The sequence below is a fragment of the Dermochelys coriacea genome, chromosome 2 (genome assembly GCF_009764565.3).
Source record: "Dermochelys coriacea isolate rDerCor1 chromosome 2, rDerCor1.pri.v4, whole genome shotgun sequence".
Taxonomy (NCBI): Eukaryota; Metazoa; Chordata; order Testudines; family Dermochelyidae; genus Dermochelys; species Dermochelys coriacea.
The window spans coordinates 261,423,277-261,449,524 of record NC_050069.1 but is presented as its reverse complement, the minus strand read 5'-3'; the positions used below and the strand labels follow the sequence as shown (position 1 = coordinate 261,449,524).

General features: G+C 44.4%; 1 protein-coding gene across 1 annotated transcript in view; it reads right to left on the bottom strand.

Moving 5' to 3' along the window:
- The window catches only part of MINDY4 (MINDY lysine 48 deubiquitinase 4), a 96,981-nt gene extending 79,743 nt beyond the window's left edge, over nt 1-17,238 (bottom strand). The window contains exons 1-4 of the mRNA XM_038393104.2: nt 16,380-17,238; nt 11,783-12,087; nt 8,562-8,681; nt 6,736-6,956 (exon numbers count right to left, since the gene is read on the bottom strand). Coding sequence (XP_038249032.1) covers nt 6,736-6,956; nt 8,562-8,681; nt 11,783-11,845 — 404 coding nt within the window. The 5' untranslated portion in view covers nt 11,846-12,087; nt 16,380-17,238. The remainder of the gene's footprint in view (nt 1-6,735; nt 6,957-8,561; nt 8,682-11,782; nt 12,088-16,379) is intronic.
- Nucleotides 17,239-26,248: the final 9,010 nt, after the last annotated feature.

Sequence of the window (26,248 nt, the reverse complement as noted above, 5' to 3'; positions counted from 1 at the left end):
GACAGTATCGGGGATACTGTTCCTGACGGCTTGTAGTCCATCTTTGTGTGGAATGTTGGTGTAGAGGGCTTCTACATCCATAGTGGCTAGGATGGTGTTTTTAGGAAGATCACCAATGGACTGTAGTTTCCTCAGGAAATCGGTGGTGTCTCGAAGATAGCTGGGAGTGCTGGTAACGAAGGGCCTGAGGAGGGAGTCTACATAGCCAGACAATCCTGCTGTCAGGGTGCCAATGCCTGAGATGATGGGGCGTCCAGGATTTCCAGGTTTATGGATCTTGGGTAGCAGATAGAATACCCCAGGTCCTGGCTCCAGGGGTGTGTCTGTGCGGATTTGTTCTTGTGCTTTTTCAGGGAGTTTCTTGAGCAAATGCTGTAGTTTCTTTTGGTAACTAAAAGAAAAAGGACACTAAGCTATCTAAACTACTATATGCCACAAGGGGCCACAACAATGGTTCCCGTAACCCACCCAGCAATATTGTTAATCTATCCAACTATACTCTTAGCCCAGCGGAAGAATCTGTCCTATCTCGGGGCCTCTCCTTTTGCCCCTCCACCCCCACGAACATGATACAGTTCTGTGGTGACCTAGAATCCTATTTTCGACGTCTCAGACTCAAGGAATATTTCCAACACACCTCTGACCAACATATTAACCCACAGAGACCTTCCTGCCAACACTACAAAAAGAAGGATTCTAGGTGGACTCCTCCTGAAGGTCGAAACAGCAGCCTGGATTTCTACATAGACTGCTTCCGCCGACGTGCACGAGCTGAAATTGTGGAAAAGCAGCATCGCTTACCCCATAACCTCAGCCATGCAGAACACAGTGCCATCCACAGCCTCAGAAACAACTCTGACATCATAATCAAAAAGGCTGACAAAGGAGGTGCTGTCGTCATCATGAATAGGTCAGAGTATGAACAAGAGGCTACTAGGCAGCTCTCCAACACCACTTTCTACAAGCCATTACCCTCTGATCCCACTGAGAGTTACCAAAAGAAACTACAGCATTTGCTCAAGAAACTCCCTGAAAAAGCACAAGAACAAATCCGCACAGACACACCCCTGGAGCTAGGACCTGGGGTATTCTATCTGCTACCCAAGATCCATAAACCTGGAAATCCTGGACGCCCCATCATCTCAGGCATTGGCACCCTGACAGCAGGATTGTCTGGCTATGTAGACTCCCTCCTCAGGCCCTTCGTTACCAGCACTCCCAGCTATCTTCGAGACACCACCGATTTCCTGAGGAAACTACAGTCCATTGGTGATCTTCCTAAAAACACCATCCTAGCCACTATGGATGTAGAAGCCCTCTACACCAACATTCCACACAAAGATGGACTACAAGCCGTCAGGAACAGTATCCCCGATACTGTCACGGCTAACCTGGTGGCAGAACTTTGTGACTTTGTCCTGACCCATAACTATTTCACATTTGGTGACAATGTATACCTTCAAATCAGCGGCACTGCGATGGGTACCCGCATGGCCCCACAGTATGCCAACATTTTTATGGCTGACTTAGAACAACGCTTCCTCAGCTCTCGTTCCCTAATGCCCCTACTCTACTTGCGCTACATTGATGACATCTTCATCATCTGGACCCATGGAAAAGAAGCTCTTGAGGAATTCCACCATGATTTCAACAATTTCCATCCCACCATCAACCTCAGCCTGGACCAGTCCACACAAGAGATCCACTTCCTGGACACTACGGTGCTAATAAGCGATGGTCACATAAACACCACCCTATATCGGAAACCTACTGACCGCTATTCCTACCTACATGCCTCTAGCTTTCATCCAGATCATACCACTCGATCCATTGTCTACAGCCAAGCGCTACGATATAACCGCATTTGCTCCAACCCCTCAGACAGAGACAAACACCTACAAGATCTCTATCATGCATTCCTACAACTACAGTACCCACCTGCTGAAGTGAAGAAACAGATTGACAGAGCCAGAAGAGTACCCAGAAGTCACCTACTACAGGACAGGCCCAACAAAGAAAACAACAGAACGCCACTAGCCATCACCTTCAGCCCCCAACTAAAACCCCTCCAACGCATCATCAAGGATCTACAACCTATCCTGAAGGACGAGCCATCGCTCTCTCAGATCTTGGGAGACAGACCAGTCCTTGCTTACAGACAGCCCCCCAGTCTGAAGCAAATACTCACCAGCAACCACACACCACACAACAGAACCACTAACCCAGGAACCTATCCTTGCAACAAAGCCCGTTGCCAACTCTGTCCACATATCTATTCAGGGGATACCATCATAGGGCCTAATCACATCAGCCACACTATCAGAGGCTCGTTCACCTGTGCATCTACCAATGTGATATATGCCATCATGTGCCAGCAATGCCCCTCTGCCATGTACATTGGCCAAACTGGACAGTCTCTACGTAAAAGAATGAATGGACACAAATCAGACGTCAAGAATTATAACATTCAAAAACCAGTTGGAGAACACTTCAATCTCTCTGGTCACTCGATCACAGACCTAAGAGTGGCTATACTTCAACAAAAAAGCTTCAAAAACAGACTCCAACGAGAGACTGCTGAATTGGAATTAATTTGCAAACTGGACACAATTAACTTAGGCTTGAATAGAGACTGGGAATGGATGAGTCATTACACAAAGTAAAACTATTTCCCCATGGTATTTCTCCCTCCCACCCCACCCCCCACTGTTCCTCTGATATTCTTGTTAACTGCTGGAATTAGCCTACCTGCTTGTCACCATGAAAGGTTTTCCTCCTTCCCCCCCCTGCTGCTGGTGATGGCTTATCTTAAGTGATCACTCTCCTTACAGTGTGTATGATAAACCCATTGTTTCATGTTCTCTGTGTGTGTGTATATAAATCTCTCCTCTGTTTTTTCCACCAAATGCATCCGATGAAGTGAGCTGTAGCTCACGAAAGCTTATGCTCTAATAAATTTGTTAGTCTCTAAGGTGCCACAAGTACTCCTTTTCTTTTTGTGAAGAGGTAAATGTATCTATAAGAGATGGTTATTATATCATCACTCAAGGAACCAGTGCTTGGCACAGAAAATCTAATTCTCATTCTGTAGTCTCACTTTTTTTTTTTAAATTATCAGGAAAGCTGAAATGAGGACTCATCTCAGGCAATGGCATTTTACACTGTAATTGCCCCATTTCTCCTCTGGCTGCTGCAGGCTGACTTGGTTACGGGGGTCACTGGAGGTAGCATACTCCAGCCACACTCCTTCGTGCCTGGACATTCTGTGGGGAGTGGAGGGGCGTAGCATAGCCAGGTGGGCAGTCCCGCATGCCATTTTTTGTTACAGCAGCTTTGCAGCCCCTCTGTGTTGCCAGAGCATGGGCCAATATGTGTCCCGCTGTCAGAGATCTACAGCTCCACGGGTATTAAAGATGGGACGGAGAAATCCCCACCTTTACTCACATCCCGTCCAAGGCCACGCAAAGGTAGGAATGAGATCAACATACAAATGGGCTGAATCTCAGCTGGTGTAAATCGGCACAGCTCCATTGCAGTCAATAGAGCTACACTGATTTATACCAGCTGAGCACAAACCCACAACGTATGCCTTCATGGCACACCCACTCAATTTACTTTCTTCCATCCCCACATGCATCCACGCTCAGCATCGCCAACCCCAAGCATGCAAGAATCATGAGTCAGGCAATCCAAAAAAAAAAAAAAAAAACCCCACAAGCCTGGCAAAACAAAAACAAACCATCATTATTTTTTAAGTGAATACATTGTGTTATTTTATCTTTGCCATATGGTTTCTGAGATTTCAGAGTACACTGGGGTCATGTCATCAAGCTTATCTCTGCACCCACAGTGGCTAGAAGTGTACTCTTTCTGTAAAAAGAAAAGGAGGACTTGTGGCACCTTAGAGACTAACAAATTTATTAGAGCATAAGCTTTCGTGAGCTACAGCTCACTTCATCGGATGCGCCACAAGTCCTCCTTTTCTTTTTGCGAATACAGACTAACACGGCTGCTACTCTGAAATCTTTCTGTAAAGAAAGCTAAGTGTCTCAGGTAATCACTTGACTCCTGGAGCTGGGGCTTTTTTAAAAAAAACGCACCACCTCCTGTGAGGGTTGGCAACTCACCTTTCTCAAGCTACTTCTGGAGCAACAGAGAAGGGGGGGTGAGACCAGGCATGTCAGTGGGGTCACCCCTCCCCTGGCTGCACCCTGAAACCCCACCATACGCTACTGGGGAGGGGAGAGATGAACGTGGGTGTGTCTCTTTAAAAACAGCTGGGCACTCCTCCCTGCCCCGCCCCGCCCCGCCCCGCCTCCGCCAGGGAAACACTGCGCAAGCCCAGAGACTAGGGCTCTCTGGCTTTGGAGGGTGAGGGTCATAGAGTCCCACCGAGGCACAGAAAGAGAGTAAACCTTCGCGATCTACATCCTGCCAGTCGGGGCCGCCCTGCGTCGGGAGTGGAGAGCTCGCTGGTCAATCATTCCCGCCTCCGGCGCGCGGGAGGGGGGGGCGGGGGGAGAGAGAAACGGTCGCCTGCTTCCTGGCGCCTGCGCGAAGGAGGTGTCGAACTAGAGCGGAGCGCGCGTGCAGGGTCGCGCGGCGGGTGCGCGCGCGCGTGCGCGGTGACGGGGGTGGGTTGCCCCTTGTGGCGCAGGACCGAGGGCGGGGGATGATTCAAGGTGGCCCGACTCTTCCGTGCGGCTGAAGGATTTCCCCTCTCCCCCGGGGGTTGAGCCTAGGGGCCGGGGCTGCTCGCGCAGCTTGCGGAAGCGCCCTCAGCGCGCGAGCTCCCTGGCTGCCCTCTCCGGCGGGCAGCCCGCCTGTGGGGGAGGGGGAGAGGAGCTCGTGCAGCCTTGTTGCAAGCTGGTTGGGGGGGGGGCAGAGATTTGGTGGATGCTTACAAAAACGTTTGGTTTCAGCATCTCTCTCCCTCGCACGGCTTTTGCAAACCTGCCATGTCTGGAGGGCTCTGCCTTCATTTGGGGTTAGGCTTTATCGCTGGCTGAAAGACAGCTGGGCAACACGCTTAAAAATCCAGTTTGTTCAGCCTGCCTGCTCATTGACCCCGCTAAAGGAACCAAGAGTAAAGTAAAAAGAAAAGGAGGACTTGTGGCACCTTAGAGACTAACAAATTTATTTGAGCATAAGCTTTCGTGAGCTACAGCTCACTTCATCGGATGCATTCAGTGGATCCTCTGAATGCATAATGCATCCGATGAAGTGAGCTGTAGCTCACGAAAGCTTATGCTCTAATAAATTTGTTAGTCTCTAAGGTGCCACAAGTCCTCCTTTTCTTTTTGCGAATACAGACTAACACGGCTGCTACTCTGAAAAGAGTAAAGTACTGGCAGCTACAGAGGACTTGAAAGCCAGTGTAGTGAGGGTCCGAGCATGTTTTAAATTGCCAGAGGCCCGGGGACTTCAACTGATCTAGCCCAGGGGTTCTCAACGTGGGGCTTGGGACCCCTCGGGGGGGGAGGTTATTACATGGGAGGTCACAAGCTGTCAGCCTCCTCCCCAAACCCTGCTTTGCCTCCAGCATTTATAATGGTGTTAAATACATAAAAAAGTGTTTTTAATATAGAAGGGGGGGTCCACGCTCAGAGGCTTGTTATGTGAAAGGGGTCACCAGTACAAAAGTTTGAGAACCACTGATCTAGCAAATAGAAGAACCTGCTTCTAAAAGTGTTCAGTTGAAGCATAGTATCTAACATAAACTAAACATAAACATCTGAATAACAAAGGGACATTAATATTCAAAAGTAAGTCATAGAAAGGATTTATACAAGCTCCACACTGCAGAATATACAGTTGGGTAGAAATGGGCTTAAAATACTTGAGGTTGTTAAGTTAGTGGGGATGAAACAAATACTTTCATACCTTTTTTATGGTTCTGATCCTATGTACTCTATTCTTAGATTCATAGATACTAAGGTCAGAAGGGACCATTCTGATCATCTAGTCCGACCTCCTTCACAGCGCAGGCCACAGAATCTCACCCACCTACTCCTATGAAAAACCTCATATTTCTAGTTACAGAAAAGAGAATTTATTGCCTAGATATTTATCACTACTTAAAGCATTGATGGGCAACCTGTGACCCATCGGGGTAGTCTGATTGCAGGCCATGAGACATTTTGCTGACGTTGACTGTCCACAGGCACGGTCCCCCGTAAGTCCCAGTGTCCAGGAACGGCAAACTGCAGCCACTGGGAGGTGTAGGCACAGCCCCCCGCAGCTCCCAGTGGCTGGGAACGGCGAACCGTGGTCACTGGGAGCTGCGGGGGGTCGTGCCTGCGGACAGTCAACGTCAGCAAAATGTCTCATGGCGCGCTATCAGATTATCTTGATGGAGTGGCTGCAGGTTGCCCACCACTCATTTAAAGACATGCATTCGTACCTGAACTTTTTCAAACATCTGGTACAATAGCTCAAGGCCCCTTGTACAGCAGAATGAAGATGTAGGCTAGAGAGATTGTCAAACACCAAGTATGATAGCAGAGGGCACCCTAAGACAAATCTCAAGGAGCACATAATTAAGAGGATGGTCTCAATTTAGAATATATTTACCTATATTGATCATAGTACCCCTTTTAATAGTGTGGCAAGTTAAAGGCACCTAGGAAAAGGTGACAAAACTGAACGTAAAAACTGAAACCTCTTTATACTTTTAATTTTGAATGTAGGGATTAGACTGCATACATACTTAAGTAAAGTAAAATGGAACTATACCTGTTAACTTCAGTTTTACTTGCATCAGACTCAGTTGTTCTGCCATGCATGTCTTCATCTGAGTAGTCATTAACTAGTGATGTTTCTATACACCTAGACTGTGAGCTCTTAGCTTGTGGAACTGAAGCTACAGGACTTGTGATACATCTGGTCGTCCCAAAATGTTCAAGAAAATAATTGGTGATAACTTCAAGAATTGTTTTCAGTGGATTCTCTTTTGCCTGGAGAGGGGGAGGAGGGAATACGTTGCTTTACAATATTGAAAGTCTCCAGTTAACTTTAGTTAAAGCAGAAGATTGGGAAACATTTTAGTTTTACAATGCAGCAATTTAACCCGGCTCATGGTCTTTTAGGGTGCACTGTGGGGTTTTGCAGATATAAAGACATGTTAGTTCATAAATGGTATGATTCAGGAAAATATTAAGGAATATTGAATAGTCAGAAATCCAGTTTATTTTACACCTTAAAGATTCTTAAAGAGTCAGAAGATTAAAACAGAATAGGCAGACAGTGAAACAAAACATTCTTTCTCCAGTCCTTTTCTTGGCTTTATATTTAAAAATATTTCATAATACAATATCCAAAGAAATTACTCAAGTGATATGTTTATTCCAGTAAGAAACTACTCCTTGGGAAACTGACCATAATGGATTGAACTAACTAGAATATTATACATGCAATAATAACTCAAACTTCTGATTTCTGTTCTGTTTTTCTTGCAAAAAAAAAAAGTTCTGCAGCTAGCATTAGCTATCCAATTAAATGTAAGTAAATGCAATCATGCATGTTGAACTACATTTCTCAAATGTGGTTTTCAAAGAAAGTCAGAAATATTGGGTGTCAACCACTTCTGTGTAAACGAAAACAAGGAAAAGGTACTGAACAAAACATATGTCCTTCGAAACCAGTAAAAAACTACGCTGTGTAACCGTACAAAGCTGAGCTGAAAAGCAAAAACAAACCTAACATAACTATGGTTATACCAGGATAGTTGCCACTCATTTTACATAGTATATATTGTTCAAAAGTATCCTAAACCAATTTACATGTGTACCGTTTAATGTTTCCAGCAATATCTGTAGCTGAACAAGGCTACCACATACAGAAGCACAATACAGTATTTGGGGACAATTGAAGTAGCTGAACATGATATACCCATAAAAATGCAGGAGAAACTTGGGTAGGTAAAATTACCTGAACTGAAATATAGTTAGGACAGCAGTACTAACACACCTACTCTTACCAAAAAATAAATAAAAATGTATCGTCTACAATGCCCATAAGTGGTAAAGGCTTAGTTTTACAAAATGTTTTGAAAACATGATCTGATAACAGTGGCTGTAAAACTAAGCAATGTTGCATTCTTGTTCAATTCTCACTCAAGATGATGCTCACTATCCATTCTATCTCGGTTAGATTCTGGTATACAAAGAACTTCGTTTGGAAAATGGATACGCTAAAAGTGAATAATCTCTGATGGAAAATTAACTGCTCCCTACTCTAAATAACGTTTATGTAGACTGAAGTTGTAATAAGAGTTAGTGTTCCATCTCCAGCCCTTAACCTTGTGCTATGCAACTTACACAACCTCATTACCTCAGCCCCTCCTTAAGTCAAAATGTAGATCAGGTCTATTCTTTACAACCAGTAATGAGAAATGACACGTAGTAAGTCCAGCTAACAGCTCTTTGCACTTTAAAGTAACCCCATAATGATGATTCTCGTCTGACCAGTTTTTTAAAGATTGCTTTTAACATGTAATAACATACAGCTGTTGATGATGCTGACTTCTGGTCACTTAAGAACAAAACTGAAAATTCCCTTACCTTGTTTTGTTTGTACAAAGATTGTAGATGCAAAACATTTCGCAGTTCATTTCTATTGTTGATGCTAAGTGCAGTACGTGGAAATTCTCTGTCCATAATGGCACTTGTCTTTTTTAAACCCTCCAGGAAAGAAATGTCAATTTTAGACATACTGCAGGAAACCATACAACTTTAAAGTTTACAACATCTTTATTCAATAGGTCATGCCTAATTTGAAGCTTGCTATAAATGCTACAGCACATACAGCAGTAGTGCTTAAACTTCCTATTGTCTTAGATAATTTAACTATTGCTATATTATCTAAACTTCTTTTATAATTAATCAAGGGAAGACTGCAAACACAATGGTTACATTATCCAAGGTGATGCTTAAAACATGGCTACAGTACTTTTATGTCAGGAATAAAATCTATATGCTCACAATATATAAAAAATCAATAAAGCTTGGTTATAAAATATGTACACCAGTGGCTTGACTTTTTCATAGGTGCTGAACTTCAGAATCTCATTAATATCTGATGGGACTGCCAATATTACCAGTGAAAACTGGGCCTGTTGTGAATATAAATTCCCAGAATAATTAGGCAGCAGCTGAAAATCTTTAAGAGGATGCTGTGAGTTCATAACATGTATCTGAAACAATAGCTTATGTTTTTATAGTCTAAACACTTCCACTGATCAGGTCTCATTATATTTGTAGAGAAAACAAGCTGTATTGTGTGTTCAAAGGTCAATCAGGCATGCATGACATCTGATAATGGCTGTCTGGAAGGCCTCGTATTCATCCTTTGTTGCACAAGCTGTTGGGTGTTTTCAGAAAGTATTTGACCATTAATAAATAATAACTTGAATCTGCTTTGTAATGTATTATCTTTTGTCGAACAGAAAATGTTGGGCTTGATCTGAAGAGACCTTGAAGCAGGCTAAAAACCAATCCAAAATTTCAAAATGTGTACTTCTACAGTACTCTTGTAGTTTTCTCCAGATAAGAGAACCAAAGCACCACTTTTAGTTATATGAAGTCTCTTTCTAAAGTACTTAGTGAAGTTATGAATCAGGTTGAGTGGAAAGGTTACACAAAAATGATTAAGAGCAGTCCCAGGACAAGATTCAAATATTAGATCTACCCCTGAATATCTTAAAAAATTTCTACTTTAGAAAGACTCCATACAAAGTTGCCCTGAAATGCTAGGTTTAGAGAAGAATCCCAATTTTAGTGTAAACAATGGGAAGGCTTCAGAGTGGTAGCCATGTTAGTCTGTATCAGCAAAAACAACCAGGAGTCCTTGTGGCACCTTAGAGACTAACAAATTTATTTGGGCATAAGCTTTCATGGGCTAGAACCCACGAATAGGAAGGTTGAAGGTAAAATCCAGCAAAACAAATTACTTTGCTCTCATGAGACATGAGATTCCTACTTGATAGTTATGCTGAGAGACTGCTTTAAGGAGTTAAGGTGGCTGGCTTCAGCCACAAAGATGCGTGGCAAAACTGCTAGTGAATGATTCTTTGCTGCAGACACCATGCTTCTGAGCTATCAAATAGCTCCATAGAAAGTCAGATGAACACACAAAAAGCACTATGGCAGAAATGAAATAAAAGCAGCCTCTTTTCAATTATAGTGTGTCCCTTGCTTAATGGCAGAATAAATTCCAGGAGATGAATCTGGCACAAGTGTTAGGTTTTGGATGTGAAGGACCTTGAAGCAAGTCTTGTATTTGCCCATTCTGCCATCATCCCGCTGCTCAGTTTAAACTGATATAATTTTGATAGTGGTTCGCTATGTGTTCTATGTACATGTCTAATCTAAAAAGCAATGCACTATTTTTACCTGAACATCTTGGTACAATGTCATCCTGGCAGATAACTTCTGTTGTACTTTGAAACAAGGAGTTTGTAGCATAAGACAAATAGAGAATTAACACTTGTTTTAAACTAATTCCCATGGATGGGAACAGCATCTGGATCCTGGAATTCTAACTATCTCAACCCATATACTAAAATTATAGCTCTAATAGGCCTGGGTGCAGATGGAGAATATTATGAGGTGAAGAGTGGATAGTACAGAGATGTATGAAGGTGGGGCTTTCTATATTCCCTACCAACTAGGGCCTTAACTCTGAGAGGGCTGAGAGGAGACATGATAACAGTTGTCAAGTACATAAAAGGTTGTTACAAGGAGGAGGGAGAAAAAATGTTCGTCTTAACCACTGAGGATAAGACGAGAAGCAACGGGCTTAAATTGCAGCAAGGGAGGTTTAGGTTGGACGTTAGGAAAAACTTCCTAACTGATAGGGTGGTTAAGCACTGGAATAAATTGCCTAGGGAGGTTGTGGAATCTCCATCGTTGGAGATTTTTAACAGCAGGTTAGACAACAACTGTCAGGGATGGATAATACTCAGTCCTGCCATGAGTGCAGGAGACTGGAGTAGATGACAAGTCAAGGTCCCCTCCAGTCCTATCATTCTATGATTCTGAAAATAGGTTTTTTTGATTTCTGATCCTAAGTTTGGTATGAGCACCAAGAACATTATTTAGAGTGGACGATAATGCCTTACATGGAGTAGCTTTTTTCAATGGGGCTTCCAGAAAAACTAGTTTTTCAATTAACCCTTATCAGGATTTCAGTTTTCCCTTTAATATCTGAAACTTTCCAGAGGGAGCTGCATGAATGTTTGAAAATTAAATAAATTTAGAATTTAGAATACATTTTTACATCCATGAAATCAGTCCCCTATGCGTAATTCATGATTGTACTGTTTCTCTGTATTCCCCTGCTCCCCACATCCATTCTGACTGCTTGATCTCTGTTAGGTTTGGAACACCTAATATTTAGACAGTATCAGAATGGACACTTCCCAATAGCCCCCAGAAATATTCCATAACCTTTTTAAAGTGTTGATCGGGGAATTTTCAACAAAACAGATTTTTATTTCCAAAGTCACGTTTCTTAAGTTAGTTAAAACCCAACTTCCGTATTCAGAAGTGTTACTGTTAAAGAAATGCCTTATGGGAAATGTAGTCTACTGTTTTTATTCTAATAGCTTGTTACAATGTAAATACAACCATCCAAAAACTGGAAAAAGTCTCTCCTCTCCCCTTCCCTCCCCACTCCTCTCCAAGCATCCCTTAATCTCTTTCATTGGGGGGGGGGGTATTCATGTGTTGTTTTGCTAGGGTCTCTCACATGCATTGACTGAAGCAAAATGAGACAAAATTACCTTTCTGCTGAGAAATTCTCTAACCAAAGATGCAGCCACTTCTTCCACAAAAGAGTTCTCCATTTTATTCCAAAATATACAGGGGTGTTCTTTACTTGATCAAAATTGGTCATTAAAATTTGCTGACTTCCTCGCTCTTCCGTACAGCCATTAACCGCTGCATTCCTGAAGCAGACAGCTCAAATTGCAGCCTGCAGTACCCTCCTCTGTTGCGTTGTCATGGATTTGTTGCCATGGAGGCTGTGTGTCATCAGAGATGGCCAGAGAACTCCTCCCCTCTGTGAGAAAGTAGATTTTTCATGCTGCTAAAAAGAGCTCTTGTATTAACACTCAGCATGCAACTAGTGTGCATAATATTTCTATTAAAGTTCAATATATTGTAAACATCAGATTCCAAGAAAACCATTCTCAACTTGGGATCATAATACTCAAATCTCAGTTTACCCAAGATTTTCTAAATTATTTATAACGTATTTAATGAAAATTTGCCTGTTCATTTTAATGAGCACTTTCCTAGGTCCACATTTAAATGTCAACATTGGCATTAGAGTTTAGAGGTAAGCTTACTACGTATGACAATGTGAGGCATTCTAAAGGAACAGTATCATAGATAACAAGGACAGAAGGCATGAGTCTGTTCATGTAGTCTGATCTTTTGTATAAAATAGGCCATAAGACTTCCCCAAAATAATTCTTAGAGTATATATTTTAGAAAAAAACATTCAATCTTGATTTAATAATTGTCAGTGATGGGTAATCCCCCATGGTTCTTGGTAAATTGTTCCAGTGGTTAATTACCATTACTGGCAAAAATCTATGGCTTACTTGCAGGCTGAATGTATCTAGCTTCATTTCCAGCCATTGGAATAACTGTGCTTGACTGACGAGCCCAGTATCAAATATTTGTTCCCCATGTAGATACTTAGACTAAACAAATTACCCTCTTAGCTTCTTTTTTTAAACTAAATAGATGGATATCTGAGTCTTTTATGTGGCATATTTTGTAATCCTTTGATCATTCTCACGCCTCTTTTCTGAACCCTCTCCAATTTCTCAACATCCTTCTCGAATTGTGGGCACCAGAACTACTCACAGTAGTGTGGCTGCAGTCCCACCAGTGCCAAATACAGAGTAGAGAGATTGTTTGCAATCATATTGTAGCAGAAAATGATTCACTTTTCAAACACCAGCAACTAGTAAGATAATATGGAAGCTGATTTTTTCTACCTTGGCAGCTTCTGTTGAGGTGGGAGAATTCAGCAGTGGAAATACCCTTGTAAGATTTTAGTAAAACATGAACACTATATGTAGGCTGTTATACATTTTCTATTACAAATTCTGAGATGAGTTTAAGGGAGTCAAATACAACATTTTTTCATAGTTCATTGTAGAGAAAATGCATAATAAAACATGCATTAAGATGTATTTCAGAGAATCACAATGAAATCAAGGTTGGCATGCCACATTTGGCTGTCTCATGCAAGCCAAAAAATAACTTCCATTTCACTTTTCTGTTAAGATGCCTTTAATTGGTGTGCTGCACATTATAATTGACTATGTACAGAGGGACCCTTCCCTAAACAGATGGATACTCTAGATCAGTGGTTCTCAATTAGAGATACGTGTACCTCTGGGGGTACACAGAGGTCTTCCAAGGGGTACATCAACTCATCTAGATATTTGCCTAGTTTTACAACAGGCTACATAAAAAAGCACTAGCGAAGTTGGTAAAAACTAAAATTTCATACAGACAATGACTTTATACTGCTCTAACTACAATATCTATATACACTAAAAACTATGTTTAAAACAACAACAAAGAATTAGAGTCCAAAAAACACGGGGAAGACTTGCTGAAGCAAGAGGGGTCATAAGAACAGCCATACTGTGTCAGACCAAAGATCCATCTAGCCCAGTATCCTGTCTTCTGACACTTGGCTAATGCCAGGTGCCCCAGAGGGAATGAACAGAACAGGTAATCTTCAAGTGATCTGTCCTCTCTCGCCCATTCCCAGCTTCTGACAAACAGGCTAGGGACACCATTCCTGTCCATCCTGGCTAATAGCCATTGATGGACCTGCCCTCCATGAACTTATCTAGTTCTGTTTTGAGCCCCATTATAATCTTGGCCTTCACATCCTCCTCTAGCAAGGAGTTCCACAGGTTGATTCTGTGTTGTGTGAAAAGAATACTCTACTGCCTTTTGTTTGTTTTAAACCTGCTGCCTATTAATTTCATTTGGTGACCCCTAGTTTTTGTTATGAAAAGGAGTAAATAACACTTCCTTATTTACTTTCTTCATACCAGTCATGATTTTATAGACCTCTATCATATCCCCCTCCTTAGTCGTCTCTTTTCCAAGCTGAAAAGTCCCACTTTTATTAATTGCTCTTCATATGGAAGCTGTTCCATACCCTAATAATTTTTGTAGCCCTTTTCTGAACCTTTTCCAGTTCCAACCTTTTCCAGAATCCATCACGGGCAGTAAGAAGAAACTGAGAGGGTGATGGCCATTGGTGTTCCTTATACTGGTGCATGAGCATGCGGCTCTGGAGGGCATTATTGCCATCTCAGCAGATACCACTGAGGGAAAAATCTCCAGCAATGGTGCATGTGGCATGCACACACCTAATGTGGAATGGATGAGTAAGCACGCAAAGAAGAATCATCCTTCCCCTGTCCTGTTGTATCTTTCTTACTGCCTTATGGATCAATGGAAAAGCATGTATCAAAACTCTTCCAAAGTGCAGAAAGAAAGGGTCTGATAGGGATACTGACACTGCCCACTCTGGAACAGAAGAGGCAACGCTTCTTGTTGGACCTCATTGTGAACAGGTCCACAACTGGTTGACCCCAGCTGCAGGAGTTGTCTGAACCAGCTTGTCCTTTAAGGACCATTTATGCATCTGAGTGCTGTTTCTCTTGAAATGATCTGCAAGTACATTGTTTTCCCCTGCCAAATCAAATATAGGGCCACAGGCTAACCATCGTGACAAATACAGCAGTTCCAGATACTTAGTGCCTCTGCATACAGGAGAGCATAGTGAGCCACCCGCCTGCTTGCTGATGTAATCGTCTATCATTACCTGACTCTGAACTGCTTTTGAAGTAGGTCCTATAATCCTGAACATGGGCATTCGCAAAGCTGATATGTTGGGGAGGAGCCTGCAGAAACTAGAGGACAAGATGGGGGTAGACCTTGTGCTCTATGAGTCTGTCTAGTAGCCATTTCCTTCTCCCTTGGCCCCTGCCTTCCCCATCTCCTGATTGAGAGAGTGGTAGACTTCTCCTTTGTTGGCTTTCTTGATGTTTCTTTCCTGGAGCTCAGTGGAAGAAAAGGCTCTATTTCTATGATCATAATCAGGAGGTTGCAGCTCTTTTTGCTTCTCTAAGTGGACCTGATGCAGAGCTGAAACACTAATAGCTTGGGGCTGTTTAAAAGAGTGGGTCCATTGGGCATGGTGTCTTGTTACGATTTTTAGCTGTCAACTTCTCAGAGACAGAACATCATTATCTCCAGCTTCTCTACCACCTTCTGGATCTCCCAAACTGGATCAGTATTTCTGTGGCTGCCTTCCTCCAGAGAGATGCAATGTGGTGTTGGAGTCTGAGCCAGAGGGGCTGCCACTAGTTGTTATGAGGCAATAGTTCTTAACCTATTTACTATTGTGGGTCACATATGCAGCTTACTGTGTTATGTGGGCCACATCCACACAATATATATACTACCTGTACATCGATTTTAAAACATGAGGTTTTATTCAAATCAGCACAGTACCTTTCATTTCAACATTGGCAAATGTCTACCAAGGTCATTTTAAATTAGCGAAATAAGTTAAAACATTAATTGTTAACATTAATTAATTTACTGCAAGGGTGGCATATAGCATGGTTTATTGCCACCTTGATTTCTTTGCTGCTACTGGCAGCGCGGCTGGGCTGAGCACCCAGAGAGTGCGGCTGTGAAGCCTGCCTGCAAAGATGGGGAGTCCTGCCTCATGTGGGGCACCCTCACATCTGGTGTGGGGCACCCAATACTGCACCCAGGGAATGCTCCCCATCACCCTACCCCCCGGGATTGTCCCCCCAGTGTCCAGACCCACCTCCTCCCCAACACGTGACTGGGTGCTCCCCAGGCAGGGTGGGTAGTACGGCTCGAAGCTGTGTCCCTGATGCACTCTTGCCCCTGCCCAAAGTTGCTCAATGGACACTTCCTGAAGTCAGACCCCTGCCTGTGGAGCCTGACTGCCATGAGATGCTCCCCGAGGCACTCCCTGCAATATTCTTTTTATTAATATAACTAAAAAAATTCTACTACACTATATATAATCTAAATATAAATATCAGACATAATTCCTTATTGCAAGTTTGGGCAATCTGAACTGCAATGATGTACAGTTCAAATGATACTACATGGATACAATCCGCTATAGGTGGCCAGTTTGTAACAGGTCTTAGACAGCAGTGCTTACTTTGTACTTTAAGGTTCCTATAGGAAAATTGCAATGAATAAACTTTCATTCACACACACACACACACAATACTACTACTACTAAACTATGCTACACTATAGACTGTAATTTAATAGCAAGCTTACTTCCTCTGTTCGTTATTTGTATCGCTGCCGTAGGTGTTCTGGGGGGAGCTGGTGTTGTTACGGCACTGTGGCTGCTACAGCTGCGGGTGATGCGGCGGCTGCGGTGGCTGCTCTCTTCAGCAGTGTTCTCAGGGTTCTAGACCGTCACCCTCTCCTCAGAACCCCCGAAGGTCGTCTCTCACTCTCGATCCTTCCAGCAGCTCTTCTGCCTGCTCAGTCAGCTCTCCGATTTCTCTCTCAACGATCTCATTTGACTGCCTGATGTACTATTCTTTACTGAGCATGCTCCAGATCTGACCCTTTAGTCTCACGTTTTATTTTTAGCCTATTTTTGCTCTGTATGTGCCCAGCAGTTTTAATAACCCTCCAGTAATCTTTAGCTTCTACTCTGTAGCCTTTAGTGACCCATATTTTCAGCTATGGGACCTTAAGTAACCTTTCGGTCTATAGCAATTTTTAGTTGTTTACCATTTTAACTTTCTACTGGGCATGCTAAGCCCAGAGATACAGGCCATACTTCACTCTACTTGTAGCAATCATGTGCTCCACAACTTCCAATTATTATACAGCCTTCAATTTTTCAAATGTGAAATGACACTTACTTATTTTAAAATGGAAGCTAGGGACCTAAGATGGAGTTCATGGAATTTTTCCAGTATTGGGGGGGGGGGCCGAGGGGCATGCTGAACACTCTGGCTGATGCTGCTGGGCCCAATCCTGCAGGTGGGCTGAGCATCCTCTGTTCAACTGATGCTGCCCCCCGCTTTGTGCCCTAGGTGCCTGCCCTGCTCGCCCCACCCTAATTACAGCCCTGTCAGAGGTCTTGTTTCTGGGGGAGGAGATCATGTGGTTTAATGTGGCTTAATTAGGTTCCTGTGGGCCTGGAGGAAATGAAGCATCTGAGGATGACGATATTACCCATGCCACTGTAGATGGCCTAAGCAGGAATTATCAAGATACAGGGTTCGCAAAACCTTGTGTGCCATACATATGGTATTGTATATGTGTGTCCAGAATGAGCTGGTCCCTTAGTCACAAATGGTATGTTTTGGCAATGTTTCTGTGTGAAGACTTGATGTCCATGACTTATTTTTATTGCAATTCAGTGGGGGGTAGTTGAGAGATTGATTACCTGTTTGGAGAGGAGTATCATTGCCTGTGACTTCAGTTGTTACCCAGATATTTCCACAGATGCTTCATCTCTTAGGACTGGCACTGTATCTTGAAAAGGCTGGGAAATACTATGACTCTGGATGGCCATACAGTGATGTGTAAACCTTCTGCCAGATATCATTAGCAGTAGTAAGGGGAGGCAGGTTCAATTGTTCCCTAGAGATTCCATTAAAAAAAATCTTGAAGTCCCCATCTAGAACTGCAATCCCATTTCTGGCTCTAGGAAATTAAAACTTTAACCCTTATGGCCACCTTTAATGGCACTTATCTCCCAAATTATATTGGAGGTACACAAAACCCAGCTATAAATGGCCAGCTCCCTAAATGTCTGGCTCTCAGCAGAAATCACATCTATGCTTCACCTGCAAGTTCAGTCAACCTGACCTCATGTGAACATAAGGCCTCCCTGATCAGGGGACTTGATCTGGCCTGCTGCTCAGCTCAGTTCTAAAGTCAGCTCTCATTCTGAGGGCTGCTACTGCTCCCATCTGGTTGGCTTGGGTTCCATGCTGCCTCTTGTTAAATGGTGCTTCAAAGGGTATCTCTGTTCACTCAAAATAGTATTTCAAAAGGTATTCAATCCTCTTGACCATCTTGGAGCAGGCTACCCAAACTGGGCGCAATGCCTTTGAGATTAGGGTGGGCCACTGTCCGTTGGTTAACCCCCATATGTTCTCATACTTTCTCTTTCTTCGTATAACTTCAATCACACAACAAATTTATCACCATTCATACGTGTGGCACACAGGGAGATTCCAGATTGTACATATATGACCACTTTATGGGACTGTTGACATAATGTGCTAATGTATACCTGTCATCAGGTAGAACGTCCATCAGTTTTACCCCATGGGAGAACCAAAGAACAGCATATGCAAATAACCTTGGCAAGTGGGAAATTCAGATTCTCCCCCTGTACCTCTAGTGGAAGTCACAGCTTCTGTTCAGTAACTTACTTCCTGTCTCTTACAAGTGGGCAGGAGGAATGAACCTGGTCCCTGCAGGCAGCTTCAGATGCAATGTGAAAGATCCAGTTCAGAAAAAACACTGTTGGAACACCACAGTCTCATATTACTCAGTGAAGTATCTGATCTACTTGCACCAAGTGAGTAATGTTTCTGATGCTACAGTATTAACGTTTTATAAATACACATAAGCAATACAGACATTCGAATGAATAACAAATGCATGATTATAGCAAACATTTCTGCTTTTTTACCTCAAACAAAGTTTTGCTTGAGAAGTTTCTTGAGGTTTTTTTTATTTGCCTGATCTTGAGGATTGCCTGTCATGCATGCATCTTTCTTCTGTGCCATGTTCTCATTTGGTACACCTGTGCCTGCTCTGGGAAAGCAATCTCAGATGATATTTTTATAATAACACCCAAGATGTACGAAGTACTTCCCATACATTCAAGGACAGTTCCTGTCCCAAATAATTCCAACTCTGAGAATAGATAAAACTGGAGAGAAGTTAGAGGAAGTGGGAACAACAACTAAGTCAACTTATTTAAAGGTTGACATGGTGTAGGGTGGAGGTCTAAGTGGGTTTGCTTCACTGGTGTGGGAATACACTATATGACAAGTAATGCACATTAAAGGAACTTTCCTCGGGCTGAACAGGAAATTAGTAATACCAACTAAGTTACAGCAGAAAGGATCCAAAGAGGGAACCAATAATGAAGCACTCCTGAAACCCTGTTAACAAATCTTCACTGCAAGCTAGTCCTTGGTCTGGAGTGGCACTGCCTTGCAAGCCTCGCTCTCTTGAAAGGCAAAGACCTGCATATTCAAAATCAAACATGGACATAGTAACAATCTCACTCTCAAGGACTGAAAATTAGTCTAATTAAACACTACTTATGTTTCAAGAATCTATTGATTTGAATTCGTACTACCAAAAAAAGACCTTGAACATTTGTTTAATTGCAATAAGAAAAGGAGTACTTGTGGCACCTTAGAGACTAACAAATTTATTTGAGCATAAGCTTTTGTGAGCTACAGCTCATTTCATCGGATGCATGAAGTGAGCTGTAGCTCACGAAAGCTTATGCTCAAATAAATTTGTTAGTCTCTAAGGTGCCACAAGTACTCCTTTTCTTTTTGCGAATACAGACTAACAGGGCTGCTACTCTGAAACCTGTCATTAATTGCAATAGTTTATAAAAACAACAGGTGGCAGTATCAGTCTACTGTAAAAGTCTTTTACTTTTAACTTTCTCCTGCCATCTTTCGGATCTTTCACTGCAGGTATCTTAGAGATGAGTTTACAGGATGACACATCCACTCTTTTTTTTACTAAACTTTCTAAACTTACCTGTGCTGCATTATCTGAACAGACTGTAATAGGGAATAACATATGTTGCCAGACATACTTTCAATTGTGAATGTGACTTGGCCTTTTGGATATTCTATTCTCCAAAAAGTTTCAGTAGTAGCTTAGTGATCAGATTATTACTGAAAGTCTAAAGATTGGTTCCCACTTCTAATTTGTGATTAGTTTGGTGTTACCTCAAAACTCTGTAACAGATAATTAAGACTAAGGTTCGGATCCAGATAAATATCTCTATCACTTTTTAAAACCCACGAGGTAAGTAAAAACAACCCAGTGTAAAGATAGATTTACTAAGATTTATTAAAATTAAACAAATTAACAAAGGCAGTGGAATAATAGCTCAGAGGTTTGACCCAAAAGGGCATAAAGCCCAGCTCCCTTCTGCTCTTAGCAAGCTGTGGGAACTCGTTTACTTTGAGGAGATGACTTTCACTGGCAGCTCAGATGGAAAGGCAGACAGCTGGTCTTGACTGCGGACTACTGCGGCGGTTGCTGGATTCCGGATCTGTAATTGCCTTAGATGGGATGACAGGAGGGACATGGACTGAAGCTGGATCAGGATACCATGCAATGGTCTTCAGGTAGGTATCTCATGAAGAATCTTGTCTCTCAACATGAGTGCAGAAGAGCTAGGTATGGGCTGCCTCTGTGGTGGACAACCCCTGATGCTGAACCAACTGGCTTTTAAATAAACTTGGGCACATGACTTTTTCCCACACTTTTCTTCCCACCATTAGGAGAAAAGGCGTCAAGCACCCAACCAAAAGGACCCATAAAATGGAGTCCAAACAACAACTTGACCGTGACCATCAACAAAACAGTTACTCACCTTTTATAACTATTGTTCTTTGAGATGTGTTGCTCATATCTATTCCAATTAGGTGTGTGTGCGCGCTGCAGGCACGGCTGTCAGAAAATTTTTCCCTAGCAGCTACAGCTTTGAATAGCCTTCCAAGGGAAGCAGTGGGGGCAAAAGATCTATCTGGTTTTAAGATTCTACTTGATAAGTTTATGGAGGAGATGGTATGATGGGATAATGGGATTTTGGTAAGTAATTGATCTTTAAATATTCAGGGTAAATAGGACTAATCCCCTGAGATGGGATATTAGATGGATGGGATCTGAGTTACCCAGGAAAGAATTTTGTGTAGTATCTGGCTGGTGAATCTTGCCCATATGCTCAGGGTTTAGCTAATTGCCATATTTGGGGTCAGGAAGGAATTTTCCTCCAGGGCAGATTGGAGAGGCCCTGGAGGTTTTTCGCCTTCCTCTGTAGCATGGGGCATGGTTGACTTGAGGGAGGCTTTTCTGCTCCTTGAAGTCTTTAAACCATGATTTAAGGACTTCAATAGCTCAGACTAGGTGAGGTTTTTCATAGGAGTGGGTGGGTGAGATTCTGTGGCCTGCGCTGTGCAGGAGGTCGGACTAGATGATCAGAATGGTCCCTTCTGACCTTAGTATCTATGAATCTATGATTTTGGTAATTAATTGTTCTTTAACTATTCATGGTAAATAGGCCCAATGGCCTGTGATGGAATGTTAGATGGATGGGATCTGAGTTACTACAGAGAATTCTTTCCTGGGTATCTGGCTGGTGAATCTTGCCCACATGCTCAGGGTTCAGCTGATCGCCATATTTGGGGTTGGGAAGGAATTCTTCTCCAGGACAGATTGGAAGAGGCCCTGGGGGTTTTTCACCTTCCTCTGCAACATGGGGCAAGGGTCACTTGCTGGAGGATTCTCTGCACCTTGAAGTCTTTAAACCATGATTTGAGGACTTCAATAGCTCAGACATAGATGAGAGGTTTATTGCAGGAGTGTGTGGGTGAGATTCTGTGGCCTGCATTGTGCGGGAGGTCAGACTAGATGATCATAATGGTCCCTTCTGACCTCAATATCTATGAATCTATACATTGGGCCTGCTGTGGAGCCCCCTAGAGTGGTGCCAATATGGCACTCTATATATGACCCTGCCGCCCCAACCCCCCTTCAGCTCCTTCTCGCCGGCTACTCCAACAGAGGGAAAGGTCGGGAGGGAATGGAATAGATATGAGCAATCTCGAAGGATAACAGTTACAAAAAGTGAGTAACCATTTTTTCTTCTTCAAGTGCTTGCTCATATCCATTCCAGTTAGGTGACTCCCAAGCCTTACCTAGGAGGTGGGGTCCGAGTCAAGGTATTGCTGACTGAAGTACCACTCTACTGAAGGCTGCATCATTCCTAGATTGTGGATGATGGCGTAGTGCAATGTGAAAGTATGCACAGAAGACCAAGTCACAGCCTTGCAGATTTCCTGGGGAGGTACTTGGGCTAGAAAGGCTGCCGATGAGGCCTGTGCCCTCGTGGAGTGAGCTGTGATAGTAGGCGGAGGAACCTTTGCAAAGTCATAACAGGTGCAGATACAAGCTGTGACCCAGGAGGAGATCCGCTAGGAAGAGACTGGTAATCCCTTCATCTGCTCTGCTAAAGCAACGAACAACTGGGTTGTCTTTCGGAACGGCTTTGTGCACTCGATGTAGAAAGCGAGCGCTCTTCTGACATCCAGTGAGTGCAGCTTTTGTTCTTGAGGGCTGTTGTTTGGTTTTGGGTAAAAGACAAGCAGGAGGATGTGCTGGCTAATACGGAAATGGGACACCACCTTGGGAAGGAAAGCTGGATGAGGTCTAAATTGTACCTTGTCTTTATGAAAAATCATGTACGGAGGTGAGGGCCCGCAGCTCAGACACATGTCGTGCTGAGGTGATAGCAACCAGAAAAGCTACTTTCCAAGAGAGGTAAAGGAGTGAACAGGAAGCTCTGGGTTCAAAGGGAGTACCCATGAGGCAGGAGAGGACTAGGGTAAGGTCCCAAGCCAGGATGGAGTGCTTTATTGGGGGATGTATCTTCTCCAGGTCTTTCAGGAAATGACCCACAATGGGATTAGCTAACACCGAACGCCCAGAATTGCCTGGGTGAAAAGCCGAGATGGCTATGAGGTGGACCATGAGAGAGCCAAACACCAGACGCTGGTCCCTTAGATACATGAGATAGTCCAGGATACAAGCGATGGGGGCCTGGGATGGGAGCGCCTGCCATTAGGTGCACCAGCTCTTCCATTTTGCCCTGTATGTGGCCCTAGTAGATGGTTTGCGGCTTTCCAGAAGTACCTGCCTCACCGGATTCGAGCAGGCAAGCTCTGTCTGATTCAGCCATGGATTCTTCAGGCCGTGAGGTGGAGAGACTGAAGGTCTGGATGAAAGAGGTGACCATGGTCCTGTGTAATGAAGTCGGGAAGGAGAGGTAGCTGTATCTGTGGCTGGATCGTTAAGTCCATGAGGAGGGGGTACCACTACTGCCAAAGCCAGGCTGGGGCCACCAAAATGATGTCCTCCTTGTCCCTGTGGATTTTGAGGAGCACTTTGTGGATCAGTGGAAATGGCAGGAAGGCATATAGCAGCCTCCTGGTCCATGGGATCATGAATGCATCCGTGACCAAGCCTGGACTGTGGCTCCTGAAGGAGCAAAAGGTTGGGCACTTCCTTTTGGCCCGTGTGGTGAACAGGTCAATTTGAGGTAACCCCCAACTGCAGAATATAGAGTGGATAATCTCCAGGCGAACCGACCCCTCGTGTGAGAGAAAACATATGCTCAGTCTGTCCACCAGCACGTTCTGAACGCTCAGCAGGTATGAAGCTTGGAAGACTGTGCTAGGCAAAATTCCCAAAATAGGAGGGCTTCCTGACAGAGGGGAGATGAGCAGGCTCCACCTTGTTTGTTTATATAAAACATGGCCATGGTGTTGTCCGTCAACACCGCTATTCAATGGCTCTGCAAACGAGTCAGGAAAGCTTGGCAGGTGAGGCGGATTGCCCTGAGTTCTTTGATGTTGATATGTAGAGCCAGTTCCTCTACTTGCCATAAGCCCTGAGTTGTTAGACTCCGGAGGTGCGCTTCCCAACCCAATGTGCATGCGCCTGTGACTAAGGTCAGGGTGGGCTAGGGTGGGTGAAAGGGAATCCTGGTGCCTACCGCGTGAGGATCCAGCCACCACCGTAGTGAATCGAGGGTGTGCCGAGGGATGGTCTGCACTGCTTCCAGACTGTTGTGGTCCAGGTGATACACAGACACGAGCCACACTTGCAAGGGTCTGAGTTGCATCCTGGTGTGTTGAGCCACATATGTGCAAGTTGCCATATGGCCTAGCAGCCTGAGACACTGCCTTGCTGTGGTGGTAGGGAAGCTGGAAAGGTTGCTGATTATTTGCAAGAGGGCCAGGTGACGCGTCTATGGCAGGAATGCTCTCACTTGAGTCGCGTCCAGAACGACTCCAATGAACTCTATTCTTTGAGTTGGAGTGAGCACTGATTTGCTGACGTTGAGTATGAGACCTAGTTGGTCGAATGTGTCTCTGACTATATTCACCTGCGATTCCACCTGCTGATGGGAGCGGCCCTAGAGGAGCCAGTTGTCTAGGTAGGGGGTAGACATGTTTGTGGCGGTGGTGGAGAAAAGCACTACAACTGCCATGCACTTGGTGAAGATGCAAGGTGCTGTGCAAAGCCCGAAGGGGAGGGCCGTGAACTGGTAATGCACCTTGTTCACTACGTCTGTGAGTCGGGGTGATAGATATGTGAAAATAAGCATCCTTCATATCCAGTGTACCAGTCTCCAGGATCGAGGGAAGGGATGATTGTGTTTAGGGAGACCATGCGGAACTTCAAGCTGACTATGAACTTTTTGAGTTCCCGCAGATCCAGAATGGGCCTGAGGCCCGCCTTTGCTTTGGGGACGAGGAAGTATCAGGAGTAGAAACCCTTGCCTTTGAGTTCCTGGAGGACCTTCACCACCGCTCCTAGGGTGAGAAGGGCGTGGACCTCCTGGATGTGGAGTTGCTCGTGAGAGGGGTCCCTGAAGAGGGAAAGGGCAAAGGGTGTGGGAAGGTGGGGAAGAGCAGAATTGGATAGAATATCCCGCCTCTAACATGCAGTGCACCCATCAGTCCGACGTAATAAGGGACCATGCATGGTAGAAGCGGGATAGACGGTTCAGGAAAGGAGGAGAGGCAGCCGGGTGGTCGACTGGTATTCCATCCTCGTGCACACCTTCAGAAGGGGTGCTTGGGGCCTGAGGGGAGCTTGGATTGCCCTTGGCCCTGCCCAGATGGAGGACACGATGGCTTGCATCAATTATATCTGCTTCTCCTACACAAGAAGTCCTGTCTGGGCCTAGAGGGGAAGGATCAGTGCTGATGCTCTGCAGCTTAAAGGGCTTTCTTTGGTTCGCTGGAGCGTGCATACCAACAGACTTATTGTATTTTGGGAGTGCTTTAGGCTATGCAGTCTGGAATGTGTCTGCTTGGCAAACAAACCCTGGCCATCAAAGGGAAGGTCCTGTAGGGTCTGCTGGACCTCTGGGGGAACCCAGAGGACTGGAGCCAAGCATTGCATGTCATTGCAATCCCTGACACCAGAGTATGTGGTGCAGAGTCCGTGGCATCAAGGGAGCCTTGGAGGGAAGTTCAGGTGACCACTTTACCCTGTTCTGCAATTGCTCCCAACTCTGCTTGTGACTCAGATGGAAAAAGCTTCTTAAATTTGAGGATCGAGGACCAGGAGTTATAATTGTACCTACTCAGAATTGCGAGCTGGTTTATGATCCTGAGAGAGACACCCCCTGTGGAATAAATTTTCCTGCAAAACAAATCAAGAGGTTTAGCATCCCTTGATTTGGGTGTGGGGGCCTGCTGACCTTGTCTCTCCTTCTCATTCACCGCCTCTACCACAAGAGAGCGTGGGGGAGGATGAGTGAAGAGGTACTCATATCCCATCCCAAGTGGGAACAAAGTATTTGCGTTCAGCCCCATTGGCTGTAGGGGGGATGGAGGCAGGTGTTTGCCAAATGGTCTTGGCATTGGACTGGATAGCTTTATGATGGGTAAGGCTAGCCTACAGGGGCCCTCTGGTGCCAAGATGTCCACCATTGGGTCCTCCTATTTGACCACTTCCTCCACCTGAAGGTTCATATTCAGGGCTACTTGTCGGAGGAGGTCTTGCAGCGCCCTATAATCTATGGGTGGTGGCCCAGATGTTGAGGTGCCTGCCACTGGCTCATCAGGGGACGATGAGGAGGAAGCCACCGGTAGGGCCGGTTCTGTGGTGACCGCTTGATCCTTAGGGATTGGGTCCTCATGGGCACCGGGTGTAGCCTAGGCAGGTGAATGTGGTGCTGGGTCCGGTTTTTGTGGGAGGTCGTAGGGTGGGCGGCTGAGAGCTGCCTCTGCGAGGTGAGACCCCAAATGAGGGGGTGGGGGGATTCCAGGTGGGGCGCCCTGGGACTGATGGTATGCCCAAAGGGTCCAAAACTGCCATTGTGGCGGCCATTG